This window comes from Myotis daubentonii, chromosome 7, assembly GCF_963259705.1.
Source record: "Myotis daubentonii chromosome 7, mMyoDau2.1, whole genome shotgun sequence".
Taxonomy (NCBI): Eukaryota; Metazoa; Chordata; class Mammalia; order Chiroptera; family Vespertilionidae; genus Myotis; species Myotis daubentonii.
The window spans coordinates 93,765,103-93,791,494 of record NC_081846.1 but is presented as its reverse complement, the minus strand read 5'-3'; the positions used below and the strand labels follow the sequence as shown (position 1 = coordinate 93,791,494).

The window sequence follows — 26,392 nt, the reverse complement described above, 5'->3', positions numbered from 1 at the left end:
GGCCTGGCCCGAGTGCGAGGGCTGCCCTGACGGGCTTCCTGTTCTCGAGGATGTGCTTGGGCCAGGCCCTGAGGTGAGCTCTACAGACATGGGCCTCAGGTGGGTGCCATGTTCTCCACGTTCCCGACAAGGCACTGAGGCTGGGAGCGACGGGGCGAGCCCTGCTTTCCAGCGTCTGCTCACTGCCTGGCCGGTCTCTAGCTGCCCTGCCGTAAGTCCCGAAGCTCACCCAGGCGGCTGTGGTGCACTGGGAGTCCTGAGGGAGGGGTAAATCTTTGGGGATTCAGTGCATATCCTCAGGGAGAAGGGGCGGGCAGGGCGCCGACAGGGCCACCTCCCTGGTCCTCCGGGCTTGAGGGCGGCTGCCCAGGCCCTGCTCCTGCTCCCTGGGAGCCCCTGGCTTCCTTGGTGGCCCCATGGGTTTCTGGACCCACAGGTCCATTTCTCTCTTTGGAGGGGGAGGCCCCTACCTAAGCTCAGGCACCTCCACGGGATTCCCATGGGACCGGAGGGCGGTGGGGGTCGCTTCCCTCTCCTCCCCTCACCTGAGTGTGGGCCGTGTGATCCAGCTGCGCTTGCCCAGTGGACTGTGTCCTGACCGTGTACACATGGTTGTTCAGGGGCCGCTCCCCAAGGCCCACCCCTGCCTTCCTGCTGCTCACTGTCCTCTGCGGCCTCCCGTTGCCTCGAGTGATGGAAATTCCTCGGTAATGTACCCTCACCTTTCTGGTCTCCTTGCCTTTGCTGTAAGCTCCCTCCGTCGGAGCTGTAGCGTCCCCCAGGAAGTCCTCCTTGATTACCCAGGTAGATGGAATTTCTGTCCTGGGCTCTCCTACAGGCCCATGTGCTCCCTCGCTGCTGGGGCTGGACCAATGTCCGTCCCAGCAGAGGAGCTTGGATCTGAGCAGGCACTTGGCAAGAGATGCCAAATGTACTGTGTGATAAGAGAGAACCTGAGAGCTGATGGGCTGCTGTGGCGCCTGGGCCAGCCAGAGAAGGAGCAGCCCGGAGCACAGGCCCTCCTGGGCCAGTCAGGGCTCTGCGCACCCCTCAGGGCCCCAGCCTGGGGCTGGGTGGGCAAAGCTGGTGCTCGAGGCCCGCTTCAGGGTCTGCGAAGGGAGAACGTGGCTGAAGGGAGTGATGGTGGTGGCTGCTGGTCTCAGACAGCTGCTGGGCTGGCTCCTGGTCCTGTGCGGCCCAGCCTGCTGGGTACCCAGCCCTGGCCTGTCCCCGCCTTTCCCCGCTGCGTGCCACCCCCACCGCCACCTGTTTCCTCTCATTCTTGTTGAGTTGGGGCCACTGCCTCTACTGAGCTGTCAGCGTTGTTTTTTCTGCTGCTTAATGGAGGTGCCTGCCCAGGGCTGCGGACGGCAGTCTCTGGCTCCTCCGTCTTGGTCTCAGTTTCCCTCTTCTTGCAAACCCCCCCGCCCCCCATCCCTGCCTCAGCATCCCCTCTCTGCTCCCAGCTCATCTTTCTCAGCTCTTCTCCATGGCCCTCCCCTCCTTCCATGCCTCTATTTTGTGCCTTTCTCTCCTGCTCTTTCCCCCCCTACCCTTCCTTTTCCCCTCCCCTCCTTTCTCTCCTGGAGAACTGGGATGGGGTAGGGGGTTGGGGGTAGGGAGTAGGATCTAAGAGGGAGAACCTGATGGGCCAGCCCTTATGGCTTCCTCCCAGGCTCCTCTCCTAGTGCGCCCACCCCCCCCTCTCTCTTTCTCTCTCTCTCTCTCTCTCTCTCTCTCTCTCTCTCTGCCTTTACTCACCTCTGCCCTCCACTCCTTCCCAGCGTGTGTGCGTGCGTGTGTGTGTGTGTGTGTGTGTGTGTGTGTGTGTGTGTGGGCTGTGGAGGTGGGAGTAGGTGGCTGGGGAGTGGTCATATCTGAAAACCGACTCAGACTGGGAGCTGACTGCTAGGGACACAGAGAGCCTGGCTCCTGGCACCTCTCTGCCCTTCCTCCTGGGTGTCGCCTCCAGCCCGGTACAGTCCGGTTGCGGGGCGCTGTGGGGGCCTGTGGGCAGGTGGGGCCGCCCTCGCCCCTTGAGATTAGCTCACCTTTCGCCACCAGGGTGGGGGGAGCACCCAGGGGTGTGCGTGAGGTCAGCAAGAGGGGCACCTGATTCCGCATCCTGTCTTTGAAGCTCCCTCTTCCAGGTTCAGGCACTAGGCTGGCCTGTCTTAGGTCCTCCTGTTGGTGATGGGCAGGCCCTGGAGAGAGGGTGGGGTCTGAGCCTTGGTGGGCTCCGTCCTGGCCTTGGGATTATAGCAGCCGGGAGACCTGATGGTCCCAGCGCCTGGGCTGCTGGTACTGGCCGGGCCTCCTGGACCCTGGCTGGGGGGGAGGGGCCTGTGGTGTTGCTAAGGGCACTCTTGCTTCGGGCGGTCTCTGCTTCAGGGGCACGCTCCCTCCCTCTGCCTCTGTAGGTCCTCCAGAAACTGGGCAAGGCTGATGAGACGAAGGACGAGCAGTTCGAGCAGTGTGTCCAGAATTTCAACAAGCAGCTGGTGAGTGGGGCGGCCCTGGGCCTTGGGGAGCTGCTGGGAATGGGCCTGTGGCTGTGGGTGAATGTGGAGCAGGGGAGCTCAGAGAAGGGGATGGGCAAGGCCATAGGACACTGCGGGAGGACGGAGCACTGGCCGGGGCGCGGACGGGGCTGGAGGGACCAGGCCTCTCTGCTCCTTGTCCGCGTCTGAGGCCTCGGGTCTCAGGAAGCACTGAAGGCACTGCCAACCCGACAGCTGGAGTGGAACCCAGGGAAAGGCCCATTTTCTCCTGAGAACTGACAGCCAGGGCCCGGGAGCCTGCAGGGAGAGGGAGAGGGAGAGAGAAACATCAGTGATGAGAGAGAATCATGGATTGGCTGCCTCCTGCACTCCCCGGACTGGGGATGGAGCCGGCAACCCAGGCAAGTGCCCTGACCGGAATGAACCCTGACCTCCTGGTTCATAGGTGAATGCTCAACCACTGAGCCTCGCCTCTGGGCATGCCTTGCATCTTTGAGATGCTGCTGATGTTCTCTTTATGTTTCCGAGGAGGCACTGAGGCTCAGAGGATGAGGCAGGGCTTCCCAGGCCACACAGCTGATGCGGGGGCTTGGGATTCCAAACGCAGACCTTCCCACTCCAGGGGCCTGTGCTGGAGCTGAGCTGAGGTTGCAGGGCAACAGGCCGGCCTGGAGGGAAATGAGCTGCAGCCTGGGGTGGTGGTGGGGAGAAGGGGGGCGAGGGGGCTGCCCCAGCAGGCGGGGCTGTTTGCAGAAGGTGAGGAGAGCGCCGCTGGGAGCGCAGGTTCCCTGTGGCCTGGCCCCAGGGCTGTGACCCAAAGGTTGCTCTTCCCATATGTTACTCAGAGTCATGACTCTGGGTCCCTGGCTCTGGGCACGGACTTACATTGATCTTCAGGCCGAGGGGCCGGGCAGGAAGGCCTGACCGAGGGGCTGGGCAGGAGCTGGTGCTGGTGGTGCCCTGGCTGGGCACGTGCATTGGCCACTTAAGCTGGCCCTCTTCCCACCCTCAGGTGGCTGGGGGACTGGCTTTTCAGGGGCCAAGGGTGGGAGCAGGAGGGACAAACTTCAGTCGCCACTGGAGACTTGGGGTAGCTTCCCTGGGGGTTGAGGCGACAGGCAGTTCTGGATCTGACAGGTGTGTGGGGTGACTGAACCCTGGGATGCCAGGATTTAGAAAGGTGTGGGCACTGTCCTGGAGGGAGTGAGGTCAGCGGCCTCGGGCGGGCAGGACCTGGGAAAGGTGGGTAGAGGCCGGTTGGGCGCCGGCAGCGGGCGTCTGCTCCTTAGCTGTGAGCACTGAGCGCAGGGCTGAGGCCAATCAGGGGCTGGCGGGCGGGAATATGGTCTCAAGGAAGCAGATTCCTAGTCCTTCCTAGGAGGTGGGTCCTAGGAGAGGGCATAGGTCACCTGGCGTCACTTGTTCTCACGTCCCTCACGGGCCCACTTGACACTCGTCACAGTGCACCTGTCCTCCCTCCCGGCTCTGAGCCCTGGAGGCCTCCTGTCCCTCCCCCTGAGCCCCATGAACCTAGCTCAGGCGACCCCGAAGCACCCAGGGTCCTGGGGCCCCTGTAGCCTGCAGCCCAGGCTTCCTCATTGCTGTGTTTGTCCTTCCCGCCCCAGGGCCCACCCAGGCTCTGCTCCAGGCGGGCATCCCTGCTGGCCCTGGTGTGGAGTGGCAAGAGGCCGCGGGGGCCAGAGAGGTCTGTGCAGGAGAGCTGCCTGCCCCCGGACCCCCTGGGAAGGCAGGGGCTCAGTCTTCAGGGGTGGTGGGGAGCACCCTTTGGAGGGAGGTACAGCGGAGACATGGGGTGCTGGCCGAGCTGCCGCCGTAGAGCTGGACCAGGCGCTGGTCCTGGGCTGTGGTGCTGTCCGACTCGAGCCTGGAGAGCAGGCCCAGGGGCAGCGGGTCCAGAACTTAGTCCTCCCGCTGCTCTGCCAGGAGCGTCAGAGCTCCGGGCAGCTGCAGAGACTTTCCCCAGGCGTCCGGGGGAGCAGCGGTGTGAAGGGAGCTCACAGATTCTGTGCTGGCCGGCCCTGCCCTGCTGCGGAAGCCGCTCGATGGGGCAGGGCTGTCCGACTGGAGGCTGATGCGAAGCTGGCCTAGGGTTCCAGCTGCAGCTGCACGTGGGCGGCCCCTTGCACATCTGTGCCCACATGCCTGTTCACAGTGTGGCCTTGTTTGGGAGGCACAAGGGGCCCTGGTACATCCCGGTGCCCAGGCAAGCACAGCACCTAGGCCAGTGATGGCGAACCTTTTGAGCTCAGCGTGTCAGCATTTTGAAAAACCCTAACTTAACTCTGGTGCCGTGGCACATACAGAAATTTTTTGATATTTGCAACCATAGTAAAACAAAGGCTTATATTTTTGATATTTATTTTATATATCTAAATGCCATTGAACAAAGAAAAATCAACCAAAAAAATGAGTTTGCGTGTCACCCCTGACACGCGTGTCATAGGTTCGCCAGCACTGACCTAGGCCATGGGCCACCCCTCCCTGGGGGTGAGTCCGCGGGCGCTGGGGCCGTTGCAGGGAGTGGGAAGGGGTGGCCTGGCAGGGAGAAGCTGGGTTTGGAGGGGACCCCAGCGGATCAGGCCCAGCAGGATGGTAGCTTCACTCCTGGCCCACTCCCCTGGTGACCCTTTCTCTTACATCCTACACCCTCCCTCCCAGCTGGCCAGCGTCCCGAGAGCCGTGGACCCGGCCCCACTTCTCCGTCCCCGGGCGAGGCCACCCCTTCTCCCCAGGGCCGCCTTCCACCCGGGCACGATGCAGTGGGAGCTGCTGGTCTCGGGCACCATCGGAGCTTTTGGAGCGAGGTGCCCCCGCCCCCGCCCACGTGTCTGTACATTGGTCACCGGTCCATGGTTGTCGGAGGGCGGGCCTGCGCACGCCAGTCCCACCGTACACGCGTGCTGCGCCGTGTGCTGTCACCGGCAATGCCCCAGTGTCCCATCCGGGACGCCTGTCTTGCTGACGTCCTTACAGGGCTGAGAGTAGTGTCTGGAGAGACAGGCGCTGATAACTCAGGATGAATGTCCCTCCGGGCCCACAGCCCCACCGCCCGGCGAGCCGAGAGCGCACTGGCTGCTCGGTACATGTGCGTGGCGGGCGCTGCTGCTGTGCCGAGGCTGAGCTGGGGGCCAGGCCCGCCCGGGCGTTTGCCCCTCTCTTCTCTGGTCCGGCCATGTCCTGTGAGGACAGCCTTCATTTGCCTGCGGAGTGCAGGGGTGCAGGAAGGAGAGGGTGGGGTGCAGGGCGTGCCCCCAGCCCTCACCTTGTTTTCATCTTTTTCTTCGAAGACTGAGGGCACCCGGCTGCAGAAGGAGCTCCGGACCTACCTGGCCTCCGTCAAAGGTGCGAGGCCGACCTGGCCTGGGTGCAGGGCGGGGCCTCCCCATGCGGAGCTGATGTGTAAAGAGCTGGGAGGTGCCAGGGTCCGCGGGGAAGGGGCAAGGACTCCTGGGCCTCTGGGGACCCTCCGTCCCAGGTCCCCATGGCCCTGGCTGCAGCACGGCCCTTCTGCCCCCAGCCATGCACGAGGCCTCCAAGAAGCTGAGCGAGTGTCTGCAGGAGGTGTATGAGCCCGACTGGCCTGGCAGGGATGAAGCGAGCAAGATCGCCGAGGTGAGTAGGGGCAGGTGGCTCGGCCCTCCCACGGGGCCTTGCTGGCCTCGGCTGCTGGCCCATTTTACCAATGAAGAAACAGGTTTTGAGAAGGCGCCGAGCCTGGAAGTGATGGGGCAAGAGCTGAGCTCCGAGGTTCCTGGGAGGCGAGAGCTGTGGCTGGGGCGGCGGGCGCCCTGGTGGTGCACTCACCTGCGGCTGCCTCCTTAGAACAACGACCTGCTCTGGATGGATTACCACCAGAAGCTGGTGGACCAGGCGCTGCTGACCATGGACACGTACCTGGGCCAGTTCCCTGACATCAAGGTGAGAGGCTGCCGTGTGGTGCTCCTGCGGGGAAACTGGAGGGAGAGGGGAACCGGGCGGGGCAGTCCGGCTGGCTCAGGCACCGCAGTGCCCTGCCCAGAGGCAGGCATCCCTGCCCCTGGCGCGTGGTCCCTCCAGGCTGCTCCTGCTGCGGCCGGCCTGCCAGCCCAGCCGGGCCCTTTCTGAGCTGGGGGCTGGGGCCTGCTCCCTGGGCCTCGGCCAGGCGAAGAGGCCCGCAGTGCGTGTGCCTGTGTGTGGCGGTGCCTGGAGACGGGGACTGTATAAGGTGTGTAAGGGGTGTCCGCCTGCAGGGGCGTGTGCAGGCTGTGTGTGCTGTGCGTCGCCCCTTCTCCGGTGTAGCTGTGTGACTGTTCAGAAAGCCAGCTGCCCAGCTGGCCTGGGCTGTGCTGCGCGGTTGGTGAGCCAGTGTCTCCACCGAGGCCCCGGGACCCGCTGCGTCTGCCGCGGAAGAGGCGCCTGGAGCCGGGTGGTGACCGTGACGCTGGGCTGACCCACGGGGTGGTGCTCCCCCGGCCCCTCACCCGCCCCACGCTGATGCTCGGCTCCCGAAGGCGTCCGGGGGAGTGTGGAGGCTGCTGGCTGGCCCTGGACAGGAGGAGCCGGGCCAGGCGGGGAGGAGGCTGGGCCTCGGCTGGCTGGTGGCGACAGTGGGTGGATGTGTGCAAGGCGGGGGTTTGACCTGTGCGTGAGGGAGGGGCGCAGCGGGCGCAGAGGCGTGCACAGCCTTGCCGGGCGGGTCTTCCGCGGGCGCTCTGGCTTCCTCCGGGTCCCGTGTAGCTGGGCCACCGGCTGGCAGCCAAGACCAGGACCGTGCAGCCCTCTCCTCCGCTCTCTCCCAGTCACGCATCGCTAAGCGAGGCCGGAAGCTGGTGGACTACGACAGTGCCCGGCACCATTACGAGTCCCTCCAAACAGCCAAAAAGAAGGATGAAGCCAAAATTGCCAAGGTGAGGGGCCAGGGCAGTGCTGGGGAGACAGCGGGGGAGGGCTGTGCGCAGGCCCAGGAGCCTGCCCTGGGCTGGGCTTACCTGCCCCTTTGCACCCTGGCCCCTGCCCTCCACCTGTGACAGGTGGCAGGTCCCAGAGCTGGGTGGTGGGTGACAGATCTTCATGGTCCCCAGGGTGTCCCGGGGTGGCCCTCTGGCTCATTCACTGGCACCTGTCCAGCCCCTGGTCCCCCCCCCCCCCCACCCCCATCGGCTCCCGGTGGCATTTTCCTGAAGGAGAGGCTTGGGTTTCGGGGTGAGGCCCTCACCCAGCCGGTGTCTGAGTGGACGCCCCAGGACCCATGCGAGCCTGCGTCTGCTGGAACAAGCCAGGCGGTGGGATGGAGGCGAGGGGGGGGGGGGGCGCGGTGTGGGGGCCGCAGGACTTGGCGGGGGCCCCATTTCCCACAGGTCCTGAGGGAGGGCCCTGCCCCAGGGCAGGCCCTGCTTGCCGCACCCCGCCCCAGCTAACCGTCTCACATTTTGCTTTGCAGTTGGAGTTCACCCCCTTCTGCGCCTGCTGGGGCTCCCCTAATTCTCTCGGCCTCTGAGGGGCCGGGTCCCTGGAGGCAGCAGCTTGTTTGTCAGCCTTCCAGGCCTTTGGACCTGGTGTTTAACGTCTGTCTCTGTTTCTCTCCGCCTGCCTCCTGTTTTCCTCTCTCCTTCGCCTGACCTCCCTTCCCCAGCCTGTCTCGCTGCTTGAGAAAGCCGCCCCCCAGTGGTGCCAAGGCAAACTGCAGGCTCATCTCGTAGCTCAAACTAACCTGCTCCGAAATCAGGTGACACTGGCTTCTAACCTTGCACGTGCTGGCGCCTTCCGGTCTGCGGCCCTGTCCTGTCTGCACTGCCCTGGCTCGGGCGGGGGGTGGCGGGGGGCGGGGGGAGGTAAAGGGGGGCGGGAGGCCTCTCCCAGGCTGGAGGCAGGGCTGTTTCAGAGGCCTGTGCTGGGAACTCCCGCCGCAGACCAGCCCTGGGGTCCAGCAGGGACAGAGGCTGGGGGCTCTGGGGGCTCTGGCGGTCCTGAGACGGACACCCTAGCATCCAGAAGGCCAGGAGGCCTGGAGCCCTTTGTCCTCTGAGGCTCCTGCAGGGAGGGGCTGCTGGCACCAGGGCTCTGGCCTGGCACACGCTGGCCTTCCGGCCTCGGCACTGAGGGGGGTCCTGCATTGTCTGAGGAGAAAGCCTGAGGGGGCACAGTCTCCTGGCCCGGGGCCCAGAGCCGCGTCGTGGCTGAGTTGGGGCTCACAGGACTTCAGGGCTCCGCGCCCTGGCCCAGGCTCCGTGTGGGCGGTCCTGCCACAGACTCGTGGGGGCCCTTGGGAAGTGTGGGCCCCGTAGAGCCCCTGGAGGGGACACGGAGGGCGCAGCGGGCTGGTATGCTGAGGCCTGGGGCGGCCCTTGGGGGGTCTCCGGGGGGCGGTCTGCACGCGGTGGTCCCGGGGGCCTCCTGAAGGAGGGAAGCTACGGCCAGCAGTACTGCCTCCTCTCGGGCGGGTGCGTGTGCAGGGCCGCTGGGTGCAGGGCCTTCTGGTTTTCTCTCCAGAGAAACTGACGTGACCTGGAACCTGAACCCCTCGTGGTCTTGGGGTGGGGGCAGGCAACAGCCCCAGCCCAGGAGATTGGGTTTCTCTCTGGGCAGCTGCCCGTTTTCGCTGGGCCGCCTCCTGGTTCCGTCGTCCCGGCCACATGTATCGGATGCCTCTGTGTGGCGGGCGCCGGGTCAGCATGGGCTGGTGGCCAGCTTCTGACTGACCTGCTGCCTGATTTCTTCTAGGCCAGAGCTGTGGGCTGGTCTGGGGGGAGAGTGCCCAGGGACTCCAGGGTCTGGGGGAGGCCCAGGGTCTGGGGGAGGCCCGGCGTCTGGGACAGGCCGTGCCTCCTCTGCTGTGGGGTGCGGGAGGGCGAGTGGGCCTTGGCAGAGCGTGGACTCTGGCCAGCGGGCTGGGGCCGCGGGCCCAGCGACATGGTTTCCATGTCATTTTCCTGAGGCGGGTCTGCCGGAGGCCAGGTGAACGTGTTTGTGGGTAGGAGTGTCCCTAAGACTGTGGGGCCTGGGGTGCGGCCCGTAGCAGCTTTGGGGCTCCTGGGGTGGGTGTGGTTGGAGATCCTGCTGGGAGGGCCCACACCCGGCCCTTGGGATGCAGCAGGGGACGCTAAAGCCCTTGATGTCATCTTGGATGTTGGATGCACATGTTTCGCCCGCAGCCAAACTGGCTTTCCATTTGGATTGAGCATTCTTCCTTTGGCTCTCCCCCTGCCTCACGCCTGCTGGGGTGGGGCAGCCTGGGGGTCCCGTGGGCGGCTGGCTGCCTGTGAGCTGGGTACCTGGGGCCTGAGGCTGCCCCGAGGGCTGGCCTGACTTTGTGGAAACAGTGCAACCTGGTGGGGCTGACCAGCTCCAGGTGTGCCCAGAATCGTCTGAGCTCTTCACACTTGCCAGTCCCCCGACACCTGCCTGCAGGGCCCTGGTGCCCTGGTGCCCTGGCGCGTGGCAAGCCAGCCCGTTCTGGGTCCGCTGCGCATGTCCATTGGTCAGCACGTGGCAGAGCCACAGCGGGTAGCTCTCCTGCACCCCCTGCCGCTCAGAGATCCAGGCGATGGATGTGACGCAGCGAACAAGGCTGAGGCCCTGACCTCGGGAATTAAACGGAGCAGCGCTGTTCACTGCAGTACTGCCGGAACGCGGGCCCTGCCGGCACACAGCCGAGATCTGTGCCGTGGCCATCGTCCCGGTCACGACTGTTTATTGGGGAGTTAGGGCCAGCCTTGTGGGGTGGAGGCCCAGAAGCTGGGTGGGTCAAGGCCAGTGCCCAGGACGGGCCTAGAGCCAGACTCCTGGTTGTCGCGAGAGAGGCGCTGATGCCCGGGGTGGGGGCCACTCGTGTTGCGGCTTCACAGACCATCTTCAGCAGCCCAGGCAGCACAGGCTGCCCAGGCCAGAGCCGCTCCGTTCAGGAGCAGCGGGCATGCGTTTCTTCCCCTCCCTTTCTACCTTTAACTGTTAAATTCGGTTTTTAAAGCTTGGGCCAGAGCACGCTCATTTGAACAGTTCCAGTAGCCTGAAGGGACTTGCAGTCAGGAGAGATGGTGGCCCCTCTCCCCTCCCACTCACCCCAGCCACGGGGCTCAGCCTGGGCACAGTGCAGTAGGGCGGGCGCGGGCTGGTCCTGGTGCCCGGGGCGGGCGGCCGGCCTGTGGGCTCGGGACCTGGGTGCTTTGTCCCGATGCGGCGTTCCGGCCAGATGCTGCCTTTGTCGGAGGCCTGAGAACAGGCTGCTGCAGGAAGTGGGCCTGGGTGGAGCCTGCCCTCTCCTGGGCAGTGACTCAGACCGCGTCCCGGTCACCCCGAGTCACTGTTTCCAGCAGTGCCTCCAGGAGAGCTGGCAGAGCCCTCCAGGCAGGGTCTGGTGACGGCCCTGCACCTTCGGGCACTGCTGCTGCACTCCCCCATTCGGCTCTGCCTGGGGCCCAGCACCACTTCGGGTGCAAGGGTGGAGGGCACCATGTGCCCAGGGCAGGTGGGGGTTTGGAGCAGGCTCAGGCACCCTGCCAGCTGCCCAGCTCCGTGCTCCCGGGCCCTGCCCTCCATCTGGGTGCACAGGTGACAGAGGAGAGGAGGTAGGGGTGGGGGGCTGGGAAAGACTGTTGGGGAGGTGAAGTGCAGGCTGGGGGCTGAGGCTGAGTAGAGGAGCCTTGAGAAAGGGGGCAAGGGATCCTGTGAGGGGACAGCAGGGCCCAGAGAGCTGGGCAGCAGGCTGACACTGAGCCTCGGGCTCACAGGGGGGCAGGTCCCCGTGGCGGAGTCCTATGCCCCAGCACTGGACCCATGCCCGTGCCTTCTTATTGTGCCCTACTCACCCCTCGTCTCCCTCCTGGTCCACCTGGCAGGAGAGGGGTTCCCTTTGCCATGGCTGCTCCGCCCCCTCGGAGGGCCTGGGAGGGCCTGGCACTGGGTCCTGGGGGCTGCGAGGTGGGGCTGCCCGGTCCCACCCCCCTTGCCCAGAGCCCTGTCTGAGCTCGCTGGGCGGGAGGTTGGAGAGCAGGTCTGGGGTGGCCTGGCCTGGCCTCGCTGGCTGGGATGGGCGGCGGAAGCAACGGCTGTCCTGCCTGCAGGCCGAGGAGGAGCTCGTCAAAGCGCAGAAGGTGTTCGAGGAGATGAACGTGGACCTGCAGGAGGAGCTCCCGTCCCTGTGGAACAGGTGAGGGGAGGGGTGCGGCCCCTCGCCTCCTCCCGCGCTGCACAGCTGTGCCCGTGCCCGTGGGGCGCCCTCGGGCCGTGCCTCAGGTGAGGGTGGAGTGGGCAGCGTTTCGCGCTCTCCTGGTTGCCCGCCCTGACCTGCGTGTTGGTTTTGTCTCCCCCCCTGCAGCCGTGTAGGTTTCTACGTCAACACGTTTCAGAGCATCGCAGGCCTGGAGGAGAACTTCCACAGGGAGATGAGTAAGGTGGGTGGGCGTGCCGCCAGGGCCGGCCGACGGCCGGAGCCCCGCTTGCCTGCCCTGCCGAGGTCCTGCACAGGCCCCTCTGGCCCTGGGAGGAGCTGCCCTGCGCACGGGAGCCGTGTTGTGCTGGGGGCTGTGGGCGGAGCGCCAGGGCCCGCGCCCGCCCCGCTCCTGTCCCTCGTCCCTCGCAGAGCCAGCCCTGCCCACTCTGTACCCTGTTCGCAGGCAGCTTTGGCCCAGGGAGCTGTGTCAGATGGTGGTGGCTTCCCAGGTTGTAGGCAAATAAATAAATTGCGAGAATCTTCTCAGTTTTTAATATCCTTTCACGTGTCGTAGATATTGAACCGGGACTGTTTTGTCTGCCTGGACTGGGGTGAGAAGGGGTCTGATTGGCTTCCGTCCCCATTGTGTTATTTTCACGATAGTTTAACCGGGAGTTAGAGGGCAGCGCTGAGGGGGACCCGCCGGCGGCCTCCTCCCGCCGTGCCCTGAGCGGGCCTCCTCCCGCTGTGCCCTGAGCGGGTCCCCTCCCGCCGTGCCCTGAGCGGGCCTCCTCCCGCTGTGCCCTGAGCGGGTCCCCTCCCGCCGTGCCCTGAGCGGGCCTCTCCGGCTCTGGGCCTGGAGGAGGGAAGGGATGCTGGGGCCCAGCCCGGTCGGAGGGAGCAGCACGCCTTCCCCGAGCCCTGCGTCACGCTGAGTGGGACGGCCCCTCTGCCTGCTTTCCCTTTTCCCTTCCGAGACCCGAGACAGCCTAGGAGATGGAAACACAGAGAGCGGTGGGTTGGGGAGAGGACGTGCATGTAAAGTAGGAGGGAGATGAATCTCTGAGCTTCCTATCAGCCAGAACAGAGACGATTCTCAGTAGTGAGACTCGCGTGCACGGGGCGACCTGCCTGTGCCGCGGGACCTCCCTGGCAGGTGCGTGGCCTGGAAGCATCTGGGCAAGAAGACCTCACAGTTCAGACCCCCAGTTAGTTTGCAAGAACAGCTTAGACGTTTTAAAGCAGGACCAGCTCTGTGTGGCCTTTGGGGAATCTCTACGAGTAGAAAGAAAAGAAAAGATGGTCCCTGGAAACAATGGCTGTGGCAGGGCAGCCACTGCCTCCACCTCGCCCCTTGGCTTCCTGGTTTGGGGTGTGGGTTCGCAGCTCCCCCTGATGGGGGAGCAGAGCTGTTTCCGCAGGGACGGCGCCGGGAAGGGGTTCAGAGGGAGAGGCAAGATGGCGTTGGGAGAGTGGCTGTTTGGTGGCTCCAGAGGCTCCCCTACCTGTGCTCTCCCTCTGCAGCTCAACCAGAGCCTCAACGATGTGCTGGTCAGCCTGGAGAAGCAGCACGGGAGCAACACCTTCACGGTCAAGGCCCAGCCCAGGTGCGCCGTTCTCTGCTGCTGGTGCGGGAGGGCGTGGGCAGGGCTGGGGCAGGGCCGCTGCCGTGGTCGCCCGGGGTTGGGCCTTATGGGGAGGCGCCCTCGCAGGGCAGTCTGCTCACCACCTGAGCCTGGCCCACATCCTCATCTGCGGGGCAGGCGGCCCGGGCTGTGCCTGTGGGGCGGGGGGACCGGGACTGACCCCCAGGTGTGGGGCTTCTGGGAAGCGAGCAGTCCTCTTAGCGTGGGTGGCGCCCCCCCTGCCCCCTGCTCCCGGGAAGCCGAGTCCCAGGCTGGCATTCTGCACCCCGGCCGGGGTGGCCTTGTTCCCGCCACACCGCCTCCACGGAGACCCGTTTCCTGAGGGGCCCCTGCGAGCGCGGAGGGGGAGGGAGAGGTCTTCCCTCTGTGGGCCCTGGGAAACAGTGCGTCTGGGAGTTTCCTTCCTGCCCGGTCGTCAACCCCAGAGTGGGGACCACAAGGAGCCTCGCTGTCCTCGTCTGTAGGCGGGGTGACTGACTGCTTCTTGGGTGATCGGGGTTACCTCGGACTACGGGGGTATCCAGGGAATACCGCTGCCCCTCCTCCTTGAGAATAATGTAAGCGCGCCCTGGGCTGAGGAGCGCCGGGCGGAGTGGCGGCGGAATGAAGGCCAAGGGCGACTTCCCAGGCGCCTGCAGGGAGGACCCGCCTCCCTGCTGCACTGCTGGCCGAGGTGCAGCGGCCAGGTTGAGTGGGGCGGGGCGGGCAGTGGCCGTCCTGGTCACCATCCTGTCACCGGAGGGGAAGGGAGGGCTGGAGGCCGTGAGCTGCTTCCCACAGGAGGCCTGCTCACCTGGCCCAGCGCCGCCCTGGCCGCCGAGCCCACCCCTTCAGACACGGGGCCCCGGAGCTCCGTGCCGCCCCAGCCGAGTGCCCACCACTCACCAGGCTCCGCTCGCTCCGTCAGCACCATCCCGGCCCGGGGAGTGGACCACGGCAGCCAGGCGGCCAGGCCTCTCATTGCCCAGGGTGTTAGGGGAGACCGCTTTCTGCCCAGCCCCCATGTTGGTGGCTCTGATGAGGGGTGAGGACAGGCCAGCCCCGCGTCCCACATTTCCCCCGGTGAAGGCCTCCGTCCCGTCCGTCCCCACAGAAAGAAAGCTAAGCTGTTCTCCCGGCTGCGCAGAAAGAAGCCCAGGTACCACCCTGCGTGCTGTGGGGCCGCGGCCGGCACCGCTGGCCCGTGCATGCCTCCTGCCTGTGCCGAGGGCGCCACTAACCCCTAACCCGCCCTCCGCGTGGTGCTGCCAGTGGGGCCGGAGCGCTGTGCTGTGAGGTGTGCGGCGGGCACAGGGCGGAGGGCAGGGGGTGGCGGGCCGGCAGCCTGAGCCGTGTGTGCATTGGCCGGGCCAGACCCGACCGTTAACAGTGGCCGGTGACCAGAAAGGGGCCTGGGAGGCGCGGGCAGGGCAGTGCTAAAGGGGTGTACGCCTGCCTCTGTCCTCACATCTGTTCTTCAAGGAGCAGCTCCTCCCAGGACACACTCACTCACTAACGGGGAAAGTGCCAGCAGTGTCAGGCTGTCCGCCACCCAGGCCCCTCCCCAGGGGACGCGTTTCTCTGTGCCCTTCTAGAGCCGCCCTGCGAGGCGGCCACACACCGCAGGGCCGGCCAGAGGCCTGAGGAGCTGGGTTCTAAAATTGATTCCACTTGAATGTGGATGTACACTGCCCCCTGGCTAGTGGCTGGTCTCGGTCAGCCCTGTCTCAGTGCACCTGAGCATGCACAGGGTTTGCCCTCGGCCTCTGCCCCCACGCGGAGGCCTGTGCACACAGCTGCCTGGTTCTCGGTGCCGACCATGGGGCTTCGAGACCTTACCCTCTCCCACTCCTGGGCTGTGGGCATCCCTCTGTCTCCCACCGCCCGTGGCCTCCGGGTGGTGTCCCAGGTCTTCCTGGAAGGGCCCCTGGGAGCAAAGGTTCGGAGACAGTGATGGTGTGGTGTGACGTGGGCAGAGGGCGCAGCGTGGGCGGGGAGCCAGGCATTGGGGTGTGAGTGGGGGCAGGGCGGGAGGCAGCCAGAGGCCTTTGGGTCCAGCTCAGTGGCAGCCGGGAGGAGCTGATGTGTGGCTTGTGGGGACTCACTTTGCCTCTAGGATGTTCGGCTTCCTCCTGCTGGGGAGCTCGGGCCTCTGAGGCTCCTGGGCTGCCCCATCCCCTGGGGACCACAGGCCTCCAGCTCAGTGCTCCCCCAGGCGCTGCTGCCAGTCCTCAGGTACAGGGACACGCAGCTCACACGTGGGCACATCACATGTTCCCAGTGAGTCCATGTGGACACTCATCACACCCAGGTCCACACACTGCTCTCCATGCTCACACACACGTGTTCTCGTGCACACGGATCCCAGGGCATCTGCACATGCACACCTGTCCCACACACTGCTCTACATGCTCACACACACGTGTTCTCATGCACACGGACCCCAGGGCATCCGCACGTGCACACCCCTTCCACACACACCTGCAGATTTGCACACTTCCTCTTCGGCGCTAGGACCTCCCTCCCCTGGACACCCTCTTGTCTTCCTCTGCAGTGACAATGCCCCTGCAAAAGAGAACAAGAGCCCTTCGCCGCCGCCAGATGGCTCCCCTGCGGCCACCCCTGAGGTCAGAGTCAACCATGAGCCGGAGCTGGCTGCTGCGGCCACCCCCGGGGCTGCCCTGCCCAAGTCCCCGTCTCAGGTAGGCGTGGTCTCTCGGTGGCCTGTCCGCTCTCCTGCTTGTCCTCCTGCTTCACTGCTGCCCGCTCTTTCCTCGTTGTGTTTCCTGCCTGCGCCTGGGCAGGTTTGGAGCCAGAGGCCTTGCCCAGAGGGGCTGAGCCCGGCATTGCTCACCTTAATGGCCTGGCCCTTGCAGGGGCCTCTTCCTGTTCTTCCCCTCATTGTGCCCGGCCCGCGGCAACGGCCCCTCCCCCCCTCGGTTTTGGGTGGCTTTCCTTCCTCCGTCTTCCCTTCCATGTAGGACACAGGCTCGGGCCCTCACCCCAGCACCAGGTCCTGAGCGGCCACCGCGCTGTCCTCGCCTTCGCTCTCCTGCATGGGACAGTGAAAGGCCCAGGGAGGGCTTGGCGAGGTGGGCGGGGTCAGGGCGGGCCCAGCGGCCCCTGCCCACCAGGCTTCCAGTTGTTTTCTGGAGTTGGAAGGGGAGGGGGGGCGCAGCGTCCCTCCGTGGGCTGTCCCCGCCCTCCACTCCTGGCAGCAGCTCTGCTGGGCCTGTGCCTCACCCCACCCAGCAGTGATGAGGACACAGGTGGTAACGGTGACCAGAGCCCACCTCTGAGCGCACTTCCGCGTGGCCGTGCGTGGAAGCCTGACAGTCGCCTGGGAGGCTCCCGGTGGCAGGGGTGTGACTGCCTTCTGTAGCCTCTTCCGGGCCCTGCTTCCCAGCTGCTTCCCAGCCTCTCACCTGGCGAGCCCTCCTGGGCTATTGCCTCTGTCTTCTCTCTTCTCTCACCTCCTTCGCCTTCCTTCTCTCCCTCCCTTTTCTCCTTTCTCTCTGCACAGCGTGGTGGACCCCCTCCCTTGGGAGGGTGGCATGGTCCTGGGGTCTGTCTTGGGGAGCAGTGACTCCTTCTTCTTCCCCAGTTGCCTGGGTGGGGCCGTGGCCTGTATGTGACTAACCTCGGCTTTGTCTCTGTCTGTCTCCCCCCACCCCCTGTGCTCCCTGCGCGGCCCCTCACCCGCTGTGGACTCAGCTCCGGAAAGGCCCACCCGTCCCTCCGCCTCCCAAACACACCCCATCCAAGGAGGTCAAGCAGGAGCAGATCCTCAGCCTGTTTGGTGACACCTTTGTCCCTGAGATCAGCGTGACCACCCCCTCCCAGGTCAGCCGCGGCCGCCGCGGCCCAGCTCTCCCCTCCTCTTGCTCTCTCGGGGCGTGCATGGCCTTCCCTCCATCCCACACCCTGTGCCTCTGCCTCAAGAGCCAGGCATTTGGCCAGAGAGATTGGCCCTGAGCCTCCCTCTCACTCATTCATTCACCCATGCTTTCATCCCTCATCCCTCATCCATCTCTGAGCATGTACTGGGGCCCATGCAGGCACATGAGCAAATGGTCCTAGCAGGGTGATCATCTCACAGTGCCCCCTGGCTCCACGGATGCTATGGCTGAAAGGGGTGGGAGCACGGAGGCCTTGCTCATGGGGGCGGGGGTGGTCCTTCTTGGGGCAGGTGACTGCAGGAGCTGCAGGCAGACAGCCAGGAGGCTGAGTGCTGGGCTCAGGGCTCCTGCAACTGTGCCTAGTGCCGTTCACAGCAGGACAGCAGGAGGGCCACACGGAGCGGCCTACACCATCCGAGCAGCGCAGCCAGGGAGCTACCTGCTGGAGCCTGGGTCCCGGGCCTCCCAGCCAGGCCTGGCCCCGCGAGGGCTGGTTCTGTGTGGACTTCTAGCCCCAGGCTGTGATGGGCCTGGGTTGGGCTGCTGCTGAGGGTTGGCCCTGCCTGGGGCACTCGCTCTGACTCCTAGGCCTCTCAGAGGCCTGGGGCTGGGGCAGAGCAGGAGGTGTGAGTGCAGGGAGAGGTGCTGGCAGGCTCTCGGGTGAGTCCCCAGGGGGTCCTTGGGTCAGAAGTAGGGACTTCTAGTATGGGTGCGGGGAGTGCCCTGGCCCGGGCCCCGGTGGCTGGGGGCCCGTCTGTAGAGGTGGTGAAGCTGGCCGGGCACTCCTGAGCGCAGGGCAGCAGGCTGCTGGGCCGCTGACCACTGGAGCGCGCTTCTGCCCGTGCCCAGCACTGTGAACCTGACCGGGCAGTGCCACCACTTCCATCACGACCCTGGTCCGTTCCCAGCCGCCCTCTGACAGGGTGGCCCAGGGCCAGGTGAGCTGCGGGCCTGCCCTGCAGCCAGACTGCTGGCCCCAGCGAGTCCGTCTGCTCCCTCACCGCACGCTGCCCTTGCTGCCCCTCGCTCTCTGCAGGGAGGAGAGGTCTGCCCTGCCCGGCGGGAGGGGAGTGTACACGGGGTGGTGGTGGGGTGGGGGGGTGTTGCCTGGGGCGGGGCTGGTCCCGGTCGTGTGTGGCGGGGGTGCCAGGGGTGCCAGGCTGCTGGGCAGTGGGTGGGAGGATGTGGACTGCCCTGGCCCTGGACACTGGGTCCCTGGAGCACATGGTGGCAGCTGCCTGGGCCTGGGTGACTTCTGAGAAAGGGCGGGTGTGGGCTCCAGGGGAGAGAAGTGCTCCCGCAGGCTGGTGGGAGCACCCAGAGGCCACACCTAGCGTGTCCCGGGCATGGGTTCCCTCAGAGGCAGGGTTGTGGGGACAGCAGTGACACCTCCCCAGGCTCATCGGGCAGGGTTTGGCCTGCAGGAAGAGGCAGGGGCTGGGCTGAGCCGGGCAGGCCCTCCTGTCCAGGACGTGAGTCTCGTGGACTGGGCTCTGGGCGAGGGGTGCCTTGTCTGTCCCCTGAGCTGTGGGGCAGCGGCACCAGGTGCTCTCCGGCCGAAGGGCTCTCCTGAGGCCCCACCTCCGCTGAGCAGGCTTCTCTGGGGAGCCCCTCCCACACCCCAGGTCTCAGAGGGGAGGGCCTCAGAGGACAGGGCCGGAGGGCACTCCCCGTCAGTGCTGGTGCCCATCAGGCGAGGCAGAGCTGGGCTGGGCTCCGGAGTCTGCGGCCCCAGGAGGGCGGGAGGCCAGGGGAGACCCTCACACGGATGGCGGGCGGCATGTCCCCTGGGCTCGGTGCGGGGGGGGCCGTCTTCTGCAGGCGGCTCTGGGACTGAGGCCCCCCTTACAGGGGGGCTGGGCCTCCAGCACGCGTGGGCCACCGTGTTCCGTCTCCGGGCTGTGCCTGTCACAGGCCCATTCCCGAGCTGCGCCCAGACCCCTGCGTGCTAGTCTCGGAGTGGCTGGGCGGGACCTTTCACTGGAAAAGGCGCCGCGGGTGTTGGGGACCCACCGTCTTGATTGGGCTCCTCGCGGTGTGGCTGGTTTGGCCCCGTCCTCACTCCCTGGAGCTGGCTGGTGGGCGGCTGTCACACTGGGTGACGTCCGTACGGGGCAGCACGGGAGACCGAGGCTGTCGAGGGGCCCCCTGTGGCCCTGTCCAGCCTGGGGCGCTGCCTGGCTTCTCGGGTGCTTGTGGTGCAGGAGCGGGAGGCAGAGCCCCGGCGAGCGGGCTGGTGCCGTCTGGCAGGTGGTTGGCCTGCGGCGGGTGCCTGAGGTGGGGGCCAGGCTGTGGGTGGGGTGGGAGCGTGCGCCAGGGTGTCTGGCGAGGGTGTGCTGCTCCCTGTGAGGGGCCCTGTCTGCGCGGGCGCCCGTGTGCCCGAGCCGCACCGTGCCCGCCTGTGCTGTGCTTTCTGTCACTAACCGCCTTCCTCCTCTGCCGCTGCCGCCCAGTTTGAGGCCCCAGGGCCGTTCTCGGAGCAGGCCAGTCTGCTGGACCTGGACTTTGACCCCCTGCCGCCCGTGGCGAGCCCAGTGAAGGCGCCCACGCCCTCCGGTCAGGTTGGTCTGAGTCTGCCACCACCTGTGTGCCCATCGGCATCTGGGCAGCTGGGCCCTGGGCGCACGTCTGCCCCGGCCCTGCGAGCCCATGGAGTCCTGGCTCTTCTCCCTCCCACTCTGTCCCGGGCCGGGCCGTGGGGAATGGAAGAGAGCAGGCTGGGCGGGGCCCGGGGGAGGGCCTGCTGACCTCACCTGGCAGTGGACGGCTTCTCCCAGCACCTGCGCCTCTCCTGGCAGCAGCCCTGTTGGGGTGTTCCCTGGCCTGAGGTTGCAGGCCCCTGAGAGGTGTCCAGGACGCAGCCTTCTGGGGACCCAGCCCGGCTCAGGCTGACCTGTGCCTGCCGGCTTGAGGGCCCCGGGGGGGGGTTCGTGGGAGGGGGTCCCCGGGGCTGCTTGCCTGCCCCCCTAACTCCTGTGCTAACTCTGTGCTTCTCCCTCTGCTGCGCTCAGCCCATCCCCTGGGATCTCTGGGAGGTAAGCCTGCTGCTCGGCGCCGGTCCCGGGGCCGCGCCTCCGCGTGGGCCACCCGCTCACACGTGCACGCACAGCCGCGCTCCTGTGCGCAGGCGCTGGCCGCAGCTGCGTCTCCAGCTGCTCCTTCTCTGTGGGCGCCTCCCCGCCAGCCCCGATGGGAAAGGGCTCCTTGGTTTCGCTGGAGAAGGGGTCCTGGCCGGCGTCAGGGCCTGTGAGCGGCCTCCACACCGCCCGCCGGGCGTCCAGGGTGGACGTGCTGCCCGTGTGCTGGGCGGGACTCAGTCAGGAGGGCCCTGGGTGGAGTCTTGGCCTTTGACAGGCTTCCTGTCCACGGGCCACACGGGCAGTGGCCTCGGGGCTTTTGGGACAGGCGGGCGGGAGGGAAAGGCAGGCTGCTGTGCACATGGTGCCATAACCTAGCGGCTCTGCCACGGCCCCGGAGGCCAGGGACTGCCCTGTAGGAGGGGCTGGCGACAGTGCCGCGGCCCAGGCTCGGGCAGCGGGCAGCGGGGACAGCCCCACAGGAGAGCTGCCCTCTGGAGGGGCCTGAGGGGGGACGGGCAGAGCCGTTCTGACCAGCAGGTTTCAGGGGGTGCCAAGTGCGGAGCGTTCCTTCCTGCCTGCTGCTGTCGGGGGACCCAGGAAGTGGAGGCAGGTGCCCCTCAGGGTTGGCATCTGCCCCAGGCTCTGGCCAGCGCCCGCCGCAGGCACCCGCGCCCCTCTGCCAGCGCTGGTGCTCATGCCTGTCTCTGTCTCGTGCCCTGCCCACCACCTTCCCTCCCTGCCTCCCGCCCTCCCACCCGTTCTCCCTGGTGGCCGTCACCAGCCCACAGAGGGTCCAGCTGGCAGCTTACCTTCCAGGGAGCCCAGCCCTGCCGAGGGCACCTTCGCTGTGGCCTGGCCCAGCCAGGTGGCTGAGCCGGGGCCTGCCCAAGTAAGTGCCCACCTGCCAGCCCCCATCTGCCCTCGTATGTGGGGGTGTAGCATGGAAGACGAGCCTAGAGGAGGGAGCACAGGATGGACACGCTACGTGAGCTGGAGGGTGAAGCCAGGGCCCCGAGCCTGGGCCCCTGTGTTCAGGATGGCTGGCTCAGAGCAGCCCCTTTCCCTTCCCCAGCCCCACCCAGCCCCCAGCGGGGCCTCTCCCAGGGGAGGGAGGAGCATGTAGAGCACCCACTGGTTTAGGTGAGAACCTGTCAGGATTTTCTCCCTTACTTCACCCTGCACAGTCCATTCCCCTCTGAAGAGGGAGGAAGGTTGCGGGATTGCTCCCAGAGTTGGAAGTGGCCGAGCGTGGGAGGTGGCCCAGGGCAGCCTGGCTGCCGCCAGGTGGCATCTCCCGACCTTGCCCAGACCCCCATCACGGTGCCCAGCCTGTGCTGCGTCCTCCTCCGGCCTGAGGGCAGGTGGCCAGGCAGGGCCGTGGGAGCTGAGGCTGGGCCCGAGCTTGGGCCTAGGGGCCGGCCTGCGAGGGCGAGGTCGGGGGCCAGCTGCTCCCCACGCCCGGGACCTCGCCCCCCTCCAGGGGCTCCCTGTGCTGTGCAGGGACACTGGCCAACTGCAGGCACCACTCGGTGCTGCCCGGGCCCCTGCCTGTCCCGGGGTGGCCCCGCATCTGACCCGGCTGCGTTTATGTTGCAGCCAGCAGAGGCCTCGGAGGTGGTGGGGGGCACCCAGTCTGCGGCCGGAGCCCAGGAGCCCGGGGACACAGCAGCTGGCGAAGCAGCCTCGGTGAGACTTGGGGACCGGGCCCTGCCTTTCCCCCCCCCGCCCCGCTGTCTGTCTGCTGCCCGCCTGCCTGTGCCCAGCTCTGTCCAGCTGCAGTTCCCGTTGGGGAGACTGAGGCAGGCGGGCTCGCGCTGGGCCAGCACCCCTCCGCTGCCCCGCCCTCTGCCCACCTCCTGCTCACAGACCTTGCTCCCTCCCAGAACTCCCTGCCGGCCGTGGTGGTGGAGACCTTCTCTGCAGTGAACGGCACGGTGGAGGGCAGCAGCGGGGCTGTGCGCATGGACCTGCCCCCGGGGTTCATGTTCAAGGTACGCCCCGGCTCTCATCCCCAGCCTGCTGGCCACTGCCTGAGGCGTCCTGGGGGTGGGGGCACCCCTGTCTAAATGGGAAGGCGACGTAGTTGGCCCAAAGCCATCCTGCTCCTATAAGGCCTGCTGCCCAACTGGCGAGCTAGCACAGCACGCTCCTGGCCACCTGGTCCGGCCCAGGCCGCCGGTGGGGCCCAGGGCCTTCGAGAGAGGGTGTGCAGCTTCCCGCCATCCCCTGCAGGTGCAGGCCCAGCATGACTACGCGGCCACAGACACAGACGAGCTGCAGCTCAAGGCGGGGGACGTGGTGCTGGTGATCCCCTTCCAGAACCCTGAGGAGCAGGTGGGCCGGGTTCGCCAGGCGGGCTCCCCATCCTCACCTGTCCTCATCACTCCCCCTCCCCCGCCTTGCTCCCTTCCTTTGTCCCTTCCCTCCCGTCCATCCGGTCCCCCAAGAGGCCACATCTGTATCTCTCCTTTCTCCTCACTCGTTTCCTTACACACCTGCTCCTCCCGGGCTTCCTGTCTCCCTGAGGCTCCATCTGCCACTCAGCTCTCTGCAGGCTTCCCTCCCCCGGGCTTCCCTCCCCCCCGGGGCTTCCCTCCCCCCCCCCCCCCCGGGCTTCCCTCCTCCCCCGGGCTTCCCTCCACCAGGCTCCTCTGCCCTGCCCTGCACCGCGTTCTCCCTCCTGCCAGGCTGAGACCCTGGCCGTCCCTCCATGAACCCGCCTGCTCTGCTTCCTGCCTGAGGGGCCCTCTCTGTGTCCTGCCGGTGGCCCTGCGTGCTGCCCCCCCCCCCTGCTGGCCCGCACCCATCCTCATGGGAGCCAGGGGCCCACAAGGCAGTGAGTGGTCTCTGCAGGAACCCTGAGCACCCGCCATGCCTCAGCGTTTCCCACCCGATGCCTGTCAGAGCCGCCTCCTGAGTGGCTTCTCCTTGTCTGCCTGTCATCAGCATGTCCCTGGGGTTTAATTGACGGGTGGCTGAGGGTGGTAGGGGGGCTGGTTTGGAAGGAGGCCAACCTGGGTGGGGTCCTGGGCGGGGCTCTAGGGCGCCAGGTACTGACTGAGCCACACTGGGCTGGGAGTGAGTAAGAAGGGTTTCCCGGGCCTGGTGCCGGATCAGCTGATTCTCCTGAACCTCAGGTCTCCCTTGTGGGCCAGCCCGGGGCTGGGTGGGGTTTTCAGAAGCAGAATCCTGGCCTCCGGTCCTTGCCTGGTCATCTGGGGCCAATAGAAGTGGCTCAGATCGGACCAATGGCAGAGTGAAACGAGAAGGATGTAGGTGGGCACCAGGCGTAGCTCAGCTGCAGGGCAGTGATGGCTCAGCCACAGGCCTAGGGCCAGGGTCTGGGGCCCGGGAGGCTGTCAGGGCCTGGGAGGGGTCAGGGTCTGGGGCCCAGGAGGCTGTCAGGGTCTGGGAGGGGTCAGGGTCTGGGAGGGGTCAGGGTCTGGGGCCCAGGAGGCTGTCAGGGTCTGGGAGGGGTTAGGGTCAGGGCCTGGGAGGGGTCAGGACCTGGGAGGCTGTCAGGGTCTGGGAGGGGTCAGGACCTGGGAGGGGTCAAGGTCTGGGAGGGGTCAGGGTCTGGGGCCCAGGAGGCTGTCAGGGCCTAGGAGGGGTCAGGGTCTGGGGCCCAGGAGGCTGTCAGGGTCTGGGAGGGGTTAGGGTCAGGGCCTGGGAGGGGTCAGGACCTGGGAGGCTGTCAGGGTCTGGGAGGGGCTAGGGTCAGGGCCTGGGAGGGGTCAGGACCTGGGAGGCTATCAGGGTCTGGGAGGGGTCAGGACCTGGGAGGGGTCAAGGTCTGGGAGGGGTCAGGGTCTGGGGCCCAGGAGGCTGTCAGGGCCTGGGAGGGGTTAGGGTCTGGGGCCCAGGAGGCTGTCAGGGTCTGGGAGGGGTTAGGGTCAGGGCCTGGGAGGGGTCAGGACCTGGGAGGCTGTCAGGGTCTGGGAGGGGTTAGGGTCAGGGCCTGGGAGGGGTCAGGACCTGGGAGGGGTCAAGGTCTGGGAGGGGTCAGGGTCTGGGGCCCGGGAGGCTGTCAGGACCTGGGAGGGGTCAGGGTCTGGGGCCCAGGAGGCTGTCAGGACCTGGGAGGGGTCAGGGTCTGGACCCAGGAGGCTGTCAGGGCCTGGGAGGGGTCAGGGTCTGGGGCCCAGGAGGCTGTCAGGGCCTGGGAGGGGTCAGGGTCTGGGGCCCAGGAGGCTGTCAGGGTCTGGGAGGGGTCAGGACCTGGAAGGCTGTCAGGATCTGGGAGGGGTCGGGACCTGGGAGGGGTCAGCGCCTGGGAGGGGTCAGGGTCTGGGGCCCAGGAGGCTGTCAGGACCTGGGAGGGGTCAGGACCTGGGAGGCTGTCAGGATCTGGGAGGGGTCGGGACCTGGGAGGGATCAGGGTCTGGGGCCCAGGAGGCTGTCAGGGTCTGGGAGGGATCAGGGCCTGGGAAGGGTCGGGACCTGGGAGGGGCCAGGACTAAGGCAGAGAGGCTGGTGGGATGGCCTCAGGTCACTCTGGAAGCTGTTCCTGGGCCAGCTCAGTGGAGTGTCCTGGAGCTGTTCAGGGAGGTCTGGGAGGTTGGTGATATCCACGGATGGTGGGGAGCTCCTGGCTGGGACTGAGGGCTGTTTAGACACGTCCAGAGCAGGGCCACGGTCAGGCTGCCTTCCAGGGTGACAAGGCCTCGCCAGATGACAGAGTTAACCCACCTGCTGAAGGACGGTCCTGGGCAGCTAGGCTTGGGGCTGGGGAGGTTAGCAGGGAAGGCTGCCTGGAGGAGGCGTTCTTTCAAGGGTGGACAGGCTAGAGGAGGGGACATCCTCCCAGCAGATCCCCAGACACACACACCCTTTAGGGTGCAGGCTACCCTCCTTGGCCACTCGCTCAGCCTGTGCTCTGCTCCCTCAGGACGAAGGCTGGCTCATGGGCGTGAAGGAGAGCGACTGGAACCAGCACAAGGAGCTGGACAAGTGCCAGGGCGTCTTCCCCGAGAACTTCACGGAGCGGGTTCAGTGAGGGCAGCAGGGCCATGGTGTGGCTCTCTGGTGTGTGAAGAACACCTTCTCCCCAAAATGTGTGTTTTTTTCTTTGTTTTTGTTTTTGGACTTTTTGGAAAGCAAAGGGAAATCGTGAGGAGAGACCTGAGCCACGAGGTGTCTCCCAAAGGAGGTGGTTTTCCGAAGAGCCGGCTCCGGCAGGTTGGGCTGAGTCGCCAGTGTCCGGCGCTGCTGTGCCCCTAGTTGAGTTCTGGCTGCCGCCACCCGCAGCGCCCTTTGGGGTCCGCAACCGCCGCGTACCCGGCCCAGGGCGGGCTGGGGCTGCAGAGCCGCCGCGCTTGCCTGAAGCTTTGGCTGAGCCACTGGGCAAGGGTCCTTTCCTGCCACTGCTGTGGGTGGGGTCCAGTCTCCCAGACACCTTGGGACCCAGACCTGTCTGGCCTCGCCCTGCCCCGCAGACCGTCTGTGTGCTGTTTGAAAATAAATCTTAGTGTTCAAAACAATGAAACAAACCTGACAAAAGCACTCAGAAAATGTGCGTTTTCTCTCCATTCCTGTCTCCTGTGCTGGGGTTACCTGGGCGCATGCTGGGCAGCAGGCTGGTTCCTGGCGGTCGCCCCACCAGCTGCACGGCCAGCACTTGTGAGTTGGCTGGGCCAGAGCTGACAGGCTCCCGCCCCTCGCCCATGGGCCGTGCTGCTGGAGGCTGGATGGGATGCAGATGGCAGGAACCAGGTGACAGCGAGGGAAGACGGCTCGCACAACCAGCTGTGTGCCAAGAAGTCTGCTAGGGCCCTGGCCTGCGCTCAGTGGTTAGTGTCACCCAGGGACCAAAGGGTCTCCAGTGCGATTTCTGGTCAAGGGCACATCCCTCGGTTGCAGGTTTGATCCCTGCCATGGTGGCGGGGGTGGGGGGGAGGTGGGGGGGTGGGGAAGGCACTAGTTGATGTGTCTCTCACATCGATGTGTTTCTCCCCCCTCCACTCTCTAAAGATCAATGAAAAAATAAACTCGGGTGAGGACTTAAAAAAAAAAAGAAGTCTGCTAGGGGCCGCTCTGAGTGATGGGATTTAGTACACGTGGGAACTCGGGGTCAGGGGTCAGGGTGAGGGAACAGGCCCGAGGAGAGTGGTTTGTGGCTCGCAGTGAGCGGTGGGTGGTC

The 26,392-nt window shown here is 66.3% G+C and overlaps 1 protein-coding gene across 20 annotated transcripts in view; it reads left to right on the top strand.

Annotated features, from left to right (window-relative positions):
- BIN1 (bridging integrator 1) overlaps positions 1-25,752 on the top strand; it is a 52,975-nt gene extending 27,223 nt beyond the window's left edge. Inside the window, exons 2-20 of one of the 20 annotated variants that reach the window (XM_059704748.1) lie at positions 2,421-2,501; positions 5,810-5,864; positions 6,040-6,134; positions 6,345-6,440; positions 7,301-7,408; positions 8,134-8,226; positions 11,561-11,646; positions 11,815-11,890; positions 13,174-13,256; positions 14,389-14,433; positions 15,829-15,976; positions 16,989-17,117; positions 19,627-19,734; positions 20,185-20,208; positions 21,035-21,142; positions 21,850-21,939; positions 22,137-22,244; positions 22,486-22,587; positions 25,142-25,752. In XM_059704748.1, the coding sequence (XP_059560731.1) occupies positions 2,421-2,501; positions 5,810-5,864; positions 6,040-6,134; positions 6,345-6,440; positions 7,301-7,408; positions 8,134-8,226; positions 11,561-11,646; positions 11,815-11,890; positions 13,174-13,256; positions 14,389-14,433; positions 15,829-15,976; positions 16,989-17,117; positions 19,627-19,734; positions 20,185-20,208; positions 21,035-21,142; positions 21,850-21,939; positions 22,137-22,244; positions 22,486-22,587; positions 25,142-25,249 (1,743 nt within the window). In that variant the 3' untranslated portion in view covers positions 25,250-25,752. The remainder of the gene's footprint in view (positions 1-2,420; positions 2,502-5,809; positions 5,865-6,039; positions 6,135-6,344; positions 6,441-7,300; positions 7,409-8,133; positions 8,227-11,560; positions 11,647-11,814; positions 11,891-13,173; positions 13,257-14,388; positions 14,434-15,828; positions 15,977-16,988; positions 17,118-19,626; positions 19,735-20,184; positions 20,209-21,034; positions 21,143-21,849; positions 21,940-22,136; positions 22,245-22,485; positions 22,588-25,141) is intronic. The other 19 variants (XM_059704750.1, XM_059704752.1, XM_059704753.1 and 16 more) reach the window with 19 other exon arrangements.
- The last annotated feature ends 640 nt before the right edge of the window (positions 25,753-26,392 follow it).